We start from the raw sequence: 8,233 nt of genomic DNA, 5'->3' as shown, positions 1-8,233 counted from the left end.
GGATATTTTTGAGAAATGACTTTGTTCTTGCCACTCTTCCATAAAGGCCAGATTTGTGCAGTTTACGACTGATTGTTGTCCTATGGACAGACTCTCCCACCTCAGCTGTAGATCTCTGCAGTTCATCCAGAGTGATCATGGGCCTCTTGGCTGCATCTCTGATCAGTTTTCACCTTGTTTGAGAAGAAAGTTTGGAAGGACGGCCGGGTCTTGGTAGATTTGCAGTGGTCCGATGCTCCTTCCATTTCAATATGATGGCTTGCACAGTGCTCCTTGAGATGTTTAAAGCTTGGGAAATCTTTTTGTATCCAAATCCGGCTTTAAACTTCTCCACAACAGTATCTCGGACCTGCCTGGTGTGTTCCTTGGTTTTCATAATGCTCTCTGCACTTTAAACAGAACCCTGTGACTATCACAGAGCAGGTGCATTTATACGGAGACTTGATTACACACAGGTGGATTCTATTTATCATCATCGGTCATTTAGGACAACATTGGATCATTCAGAGATCCTCACTGAACTTCTGGAGTGAGTTTGCTGCACTGAAAGTAAAGGGGCCGAATAACATTGCACGCCCCACTTTTCAGTTTTTTGTTAAAAAAGTTGAAATTATCCAGTAAATGTTGTTCCACTTCACGATTGTGTCCCACTTGTTGTTGATTCTTGACAAAAAAATTAAATTTCATATCTTTATGTTTGAAGCCTGAAATGTGGCAAAAGGTTGCAAGATTCAAGGGGGCCGAATACTTTTGCAAGGCACTGTATTTACCTGACATGTTTCGGCGAATACTTCTCCCTTCGGACCCTCCATCGAATGCGGAAGTGTTTGCCGAAACATGTCAGGTTGATAAAGCACCTACTATTGCCTGGGATAAAAGAAAAGTTTTGACGAAAAGTTTTGACGAATCCCCGATCATGTTGTGGAATGAACAGAAGCTAGCGACGTTAGCTTTTATTTACCGAACATGTTTCGGCCAACACTTCCGTCTTCGGACCCCTCTGACGAATGCGGAAGTGTTCGCCGAAATGTCAGGTAAATAAACCACCTACTATTGCCTGAGATAAAAGAAACGTTTTGACCAGCTTATAAGCGTAGACAAAATGAACTCAATACAACTATGATCGGGGATTGCCACGAGTTAGCTTTCGGCTAACGTCGCTCGCTTCTACTGTTCATTCCACAACACTTGGCAGCTCTGCTTTGACAAAGTCATCAGTCATCTATACAAAAATCACACTTTTTGGCGAATCCTTGATCATAAGCAGACCCGGTTGAGGAAGCAGGCATCTTCGAAGTGTTTGCAGCAGAGAACACTACTCTATGATGGCTTGAAATTCATTCGCTTCATGCGAACAAAAGATGTCCATTTACGTGCCCTGCTATCCTTGGCCACTCATACAAGTTTTCTTTGGATTGAGAACAATACATCGCCACACACCGCCGTGGCGGACTTCCCTCGCAGTTCTCGGTGTGACGTAATTTCCGAAGATTGTCGAAGAAAAGTATTTTCGTTGCCTAGGGCATTGCTATGGGTTAAACAAAGAATCTGGAAGGGTTTCGTTAAAAATAACGAAAATTATGCTTATAATTGTTTAGCCATTGATATTATTCAAAAACATGGTTGGCCAACCTTACTTCACATTTGGTCTTTTATAGGGAACCACGGACAACTTGAAGTTCATAAAAGATAAATGTTAGTATGAGTTATAATAATGTTGATATTACCACCTCTTAATATTTTATAAAATTTGAAAAATTAATTTTAGTAGGTTGCCATTGTTGTGGATGATGCAATGCACTCACTGGGCAGCGCTGCCCTATTTCCACAGTGTCACTCATTGGCATTAACAGCGTTAGCGTTAACATGTCGGTTCTGCCCTTCCAATTTGAACCTGAGCAGAACATTAATGAGAAGGACTTCACGTGCAACAGATGAGCGCGTAGACCACAGGACTATACTTCTGCGTGACATTAGTCATGATTTTCATGATAAAGCAATCGCAACCCACGTGTGTTGTCTGTCTGTGCAGTAAAACCTGAAAGGTAAACGCAACTGAAAAAGTGCAGCTGGCTTGGCCACCGAATTAGAAAACGCGGCTCACTTCAGACAGAAGTAGACAACAATAACATAGGGATTGGGTGAAAGCCTTTATTCTACACAAAAAAAAAATAGGATCGCGTAAAGGGAGACCCAAAAAGGGTTCGTGACAGTAGGTCTGAATCAATTTTTAAAAAAGAGGGAAAACCGCAGTGAGAGGCAGACAAACGAAAAAAACAAGGCAATGATGCAACTAGCAACGAAGGGATATACAAACTGTCAAATGGCAGCAAGTCAATATCTTGGCAAGCCGCTGAGGATCGGTTTAAGACACTGCTGATCAGCTGGAATTGGATGCAGGTACGACACCAGGAACTCATCCCGCAGCTCCGTTACAAAAAAACTGGCCAGCAGCAGAACAAGACAAAATCATGCCAGTCGTTACGCCTTAAATCGAAACCAGCAGCAGATTAAGGATTTGGCTCACATCTGTAACCCTAAAGGATCCACCTAAAAGATTGCCTGTTTTTTCTTATCGCTTGTTGATCGTTTGTGGACAAACTTCTAACAATCTGTACAGCCTGTGTTCACATGAGGTGTAGATTGATACGCCGCCCACTTGAGTGACCAAAATGAGGCGAAATTACAAATAATATTACAGTTACCGAATGCAGAAGCTGACACAGATGATATTGTTAAAAGACTACAAGGTATTTTTCATCTGGTTTGATTGTAGTATATTATGAACTCATCGCAGATGTACATATAAACACAAATAGTATGTCATTCTTTTTTTTGCTGATATTGATTGCAATAAAATTTTTGGACAAAATGATTCCATTTCTTGTTTTATTTCAAACGATTGGTGTATGTGCAAAACTGGTCAATAAATCACAATTTGTAAAATAGAAAAATATTAACAAAGGAGGAGCAAAAATTGAGTCTTCCATCATCAAAGTAGAATGCACGTAGTCTCGATATATGTCCATCATCGTACAGTAGGTGTTGCTGTGAGGCACATTGTTATCTTCCCTTGACCAACAGCGTTTTCCACCTGTAAACGAACAAAAAACGTGCAACACTTAAGTTTATGTATTCGGGGTAAAAAAAAACAAAAAAACATGCATGACTTGTGGTAGATGAGTGTTTTCCTTTTTTTTTTTTCGTTGAAGCTAATGCAAAGCTAATGATGTCTCAGCTGTGAAGCAACACAGAATTGTAGTCAAATTGACCATAATTGTACCTGTTATTGCTTTGTGGTGGCACTTGCCACGTTTACATGGAGCCAAATATTCCAATTACAATCGGAATATTTGTTCAAACCGAATAAATGTGTTCCATATAAACACCTCATTCGGAATGAACAGGCCCAAACCGAATGGAATTTCATCCCGATTCACAGGGGTGGAATATTCCTTTTCCCAAACCGATTAGAAGTAAAATTATATCATGTAAACAGGGAAGCGGAATGGTGTCTGGTTGCGTTCTTTCTGCACATGCTCCGGACTGACGGACTTTAGATGTGATGTTTGTGATCTTCATGTGATGTAAAGCACTTTGAATTGCCTTGTGTTGAATTGTGCTAAATAAATAAATTTGCCTTGCCTTGCCTTACCCAATCGTGTCGGGTATTGCGACGGATTGCTACTGCGCTTGCGCAAACCAACGCCATTTTCTCCTGAGGGATGACGGGAGATATTGATATGTATGTGTCGATTTAAAACGATTAAACAAAGAAAAAAAACATATTTTTTTTCAGGGGTAAAAAAAATCCAATGATTATGCCATAGATAGAATTAGTGATGGCAACTTGAAACTGAAACTTCAGAACGTGCTCCGAACCTATGACGTTTGTTTTCAGTGAGCCACTGCTCCGGAAGCACTCTCTTGACCTATCCGGGACTTGTCGTTCTTTTGTGTTCCCTTCTCCTAACCAAACGAGCTCCTTCAAAGTATTCTCATTGGTATGTACCAAAATAAGAATTTAGTGGACTAAAACATCCCAACTTGAAGCTTAGCGGAAGTCGTGTGGCTTTATGTTGGAGCTTTTCAGGCTTACATAACTTTGTTTTGTTTAGCTTAGCTCGCTAGCCAAAACAAAACGCATTGCGATTGCTTTAGCTTAACGCCACTTGAAATTTTTGTTTTAGGAGTGGTCGCTCGGTTAACATTGGAGTGATTACATTTAATAGAATGAGACGCTCTTCGACTTGTTTTAAAGGCCAACGCAATCAAAAACATCACGCTAAAGAATAGAGACGTGGAAGACGAGGAGAGGAAATCCAGGCCACGACGAGAAGCTGAAAAACAATAGAAGATGAGGGTAAGATCACAACATTAGTTCTACTTTTTTCTGCAATATCAGACTTGCTTTGATGTGACCTTGATCAGCGATTATGACTGTACGGCCAAATTGCCATATCTGACTTGCCATGCAGAGCTCACGATAACGATGATCTCACGATATGGGGGTACAACAATTGTCAATACAAGGGTCAGGAAATTATTCAAGGAAATTCTACAGTAAAAAAAAAAAAAGCTGTTTCATCCTTCTGCGGTCAATTTCAATGAGTTCATCACTAGTAGACGTCCAGTCCACTTGAACTCGGAAGTTAGCAGTTCATTCGCTGCCATCCCTCAAACGGATTGGACGTCAATGGCAGCCAATGAGTTCACAATTATATCGATCAATATCAATGACAGTGAAAGATGGGTAGATAGGGTTCTTGGGTTGCGTTCAGACTGCAGGCATTTCTCATTCCAATCCGTTTCGTCCTCCAATCCAATTTTTACGGCTGGCAGTTCACCCTTTTTCTCAGAAGATGTCCAAATCAGAATTGGGCCATTTCTGACTGGACCACATTATTGACCCATCTGTCGGGGTGCTGTGGCAACGAAGGTGTCATCCAGCGCGTGGAGAGTTTTTTTTTTTTTTTTTTTTTAAATAAATGTTTTGTACATTAGTTCTAAAATTGTTCAAAAATACTCTCAGGCTAAACCAAACTATTTCAGTATCAAGTTAACATATAGCAGTAAACAAATATACAAAAATAACAGTAAGTAAAAAACTCCAGTCCCCACTCTGTATCAGCAGCTTTAAACTACATTCAATTAATTTAATGTTGTGAATCAACCGTTAAAGTTGTTAAAATTGCTCCCGTTGTTCCATAATTTCCCTTTTGTCTACTTTCGACATGTGAAAGTTTTAAAACTATTTTAAAGATAGATTCAAGTCAATATTTTACGGATTTAGGAGTATTTTAGATAAACTGTTAATTAGGTTCGCTTGGAAGGTTCGCTTCAACAGCCTTGCAGGGAAGTGTACTGCTTTAAGATGGCGGCCGTTTACTAACGCCCGCATCTAGCTTTTTGTAGATATGCTGCTAACGCTACCGAATCTATATTGCATCTAGTCCTATATACATGATATCTACCATAACATTATGTGAATGTACTTTTTAGCAGCTTTTCGGCAGCAGTCAGGTATGTTGTTGTGTTTTATTTTATCTCGTGGCATGAGTTGAGCTAGAGCCGTGAGTTGAGCATTGGCATTACCGAGGGGCCGGGTAATGAGAAGCATGTTGTTTAGCTACTCTCGCTTCGTTCCTCATTCGTTCGTGCTGTGTTGTACTTCCGCTTTACTTGGCATATTTCAATAATCGGAATTTGGATGTTTGTGAATCGTTCTCGAATCTTCCACGGCCGAATCGCGAATAATCTAAGAATCGGAAATTTTGCACACCTCTAGTAAGCAGGATGTGTGTATTGTTCTTATTATTTAATTACAGGTGTTTTAGCTCATTTAGATTTATTTTATTTCAATGGGCTATTATTTATTTGATGTGTTTATATTTTACAAATGTGATGTAGTATTCATTTATATTGTAGTTCCTATGTGAATATTAGTTCCTACTTGTTTTGTTGTGGTAGGAGGGTTTTGTATTGAACACGGGGCCGTGTTGGTTATTATTATAGCAGAGAAGACAGCAGTAAATCAACAAAGACAAGTCAACTGTGCCCTGATCTACCACTGAAGAGATCTGATGGACTCAAAAAGTGGGTTACGATTGCATATTAGTTTGAAAATCGACCGGATCCACTGTATTTTTACACGAGTGACTTCCGGTCTGCCCGATCCTGGCTACCGGTAGTAGTATTGACGCAGGAGGGTCGCGTCTCGCGTCAAATAATAAACTCTGCCGTTCTTTTTGCGTGCGTCGTGTTGAGCCGCTTCTGGGACGCGTCTAACACGCGGCCGCACTGTGACTGGCATTGGCTGATTGACTTTAACGCCCGCGTTACACTGCGTTCTCGTGGCGGCCACGTTGTCGCGCCGTTGACGTTTCTAGGTTATACTGTCCTACCGTCTTGGTCCTCATTATAGTAGAGAAGACTGAGTAAATATAATCTACACAAAGAAACTGTAACCCGATCGAATCAAAACCTCGAAAAGTAAGGGTTACATTACGTCAGAGACTCGTTCGGTACGCCTCCGTTCCGTACCGAGCACCACGTACCGAAACAGTTCAATACAAATACATGTACCGTTACACCCTTAGTACGTTTTTCGTACATTACGTTTTTTTTTTTTTTTTCTACGTTTGGATTTAGTCACCGTTTTGGCAACGAGACAATGTGCATAACGATGCGGTACTACGTTGGTTGAATGACATGAGAAAAGTCAGAGACACTGAGAGAGAAGAGTGTTGTGACGCTGTAGCAAACGCGATGCTAAGCTAGGTGGCTCCAATATTTCCTGACTGTAGCCCACAGCCTACTATCTACGCCTAGATATCAAATGCTTATAGAACTACATGCGAAATGACAGACGGCGGCGTTCATAAACGGCTGCCATTTTGAAGCAGTAGACTTCTCAGAAAGGCTCTGTTGTAGTGAACCTTCCGAGCGAACTTGAGTAACTTTTTATCTAAAATACTCCTAAATCGGCAAAATTTTGACTTGAATCTCTTTAAATGATGAAACAGTTTTAAAACTTTAACATGTCGAAGTAGACAGAAGGGAACTAATGCAAAAACGGTAGCAATTTTAACAACTTTAATAGTTGATTCACAACATTAAATGATTTCCAAACATAGCAAAGGTTACTATTTTTTTTTAATGACAAAAAAAAACATGAAAGGTAACACCAGCTACTTCACCAAGTAACTAATTACTCTTACATTCAGGTAACTGAGTTATTAACTCAATTACTTTTTGGGAGAAGTAATTTGCAACTAATTAACGACCGTAATTTCCCGAATATAACGTGCACTTTTTTTCCCCAAAATTTACACGTAAAATAATGGGTGAGCGTTATTCACGGGTACAGGGACGGAGACAGAAAAAATTCATCATCATTCATGTTCCATTGTAATATTACCTAATCCAAACAACAGTGATATAATAATCAAGTTTCATGTGGTAAATAATTGTTTTCGTGATATTTTCACATCTAATAAAATTAAATGTTTTTTCTACTATTCGTTTATTATTTACCGGTACATTTTTCTTACCTTATCATTGCAACATGCCAGCACATGGCGATGTTGTCTTGAAGAGAACGTAACTGCGATCCGTTTCGTATAAATGCTGACCGTGTGGCGAGCTAGGACAGGAGTCTGAGGAAGAGTGTCGAACCACTGAGCCAATCCGCATTGTTTTATTTACATTGAAACTCACAAAGTAACAACGTACGTCTTGCACGCAAATCGGGGGACATTTGTTTACTTCCGGCTGTTCCCTTAACTAAACTCTTCCCTCCGGGAACTACAAAACTTGCCAGTATTAGTTCCGCTGGTGAAGTCTGTTAAAACTCGCTACAACTTTTGCCTTTGTGAAAATTATTATCGTATACTGTGAGCAATTTTACCACAGAAAATTAATATTCTATTTTTTTGAAAAAAAAATTTGACAAAATGATTAAAAAATGCTGCAACCGCTTACTTTATAAAAGTTCGAGACCCGAGACTCATATTTATTGGTGCTAAAATTAGGGTGTGCCTTATACACGGGTACAAGAATTTTTCCCTAGATTTTACAGGTAAAGTTGGAGTGCGCGTTATACACGGGTGTGCGTTATATTCGGGAAATTACGGTGATTAATAAGTAATTACTAAAAGTAAAGTAACCAGGAATTAACTAATTAATTACTTTTTAAAAGTAAGTTTAACAACACTGGTCATAAAGATGAAGT

The 8,233-nt window shown here is 39.6% G+C and overlaps 1 protein-coding gene across 6 annotated transcripts in view; it reads left to right on the top strand.

Annotated features, from left to right (window-relative positions):
- The first annotated feature begins 726 nt into the window (after window positions 1-726).
- Window positions 727-8,233, top strand: part of LOC130915065 (oocyte zinc finger protein XlCOF6-like) — a 58,025-nt gene continuing 50,518 nt past the window's right edge. For 4 of the 6 annotated variants that reach the window (XM_057834803.1, XM_057834812.1, XM_057834795.1 and 1 more), the window contains exon 1: window positions 727-4,363. In XM_057834803.1, the coding sequence (XP_057690786.1) occupies window positions 4,358-4,363 (6 nt within the window). In that variant the 5' untranslated portion in view covers window positions 727-4,357. The remainder of the gene's footprint in view (window positions 4,364-8,233) is intronic. The other 2 variants (XM_057834787.1, XM_057834778.1) reach the window with 2 other exon arrangements.

Source organism: Corythoichthys intestinalis, chromosome 1, assembly GCF_030265065.1.
Source record: "Corythoichthys intestinalis isolate RoL2023-P3 chromosome 1, ASM3026506v1, whole genome shotgun sequence".
In the NCBI taxonomy this organism is placed as follows: domain Eukaryota; kingdom Metazoa; phylum Chordata; class Actinopteri; order Syngnathiformes; family Syngnathidae; genus Corythoichthys; species Corythoichthys intestinalis.
This window is presented reverse-complemented; position numbering and strand designations above follow the sequence as displayed.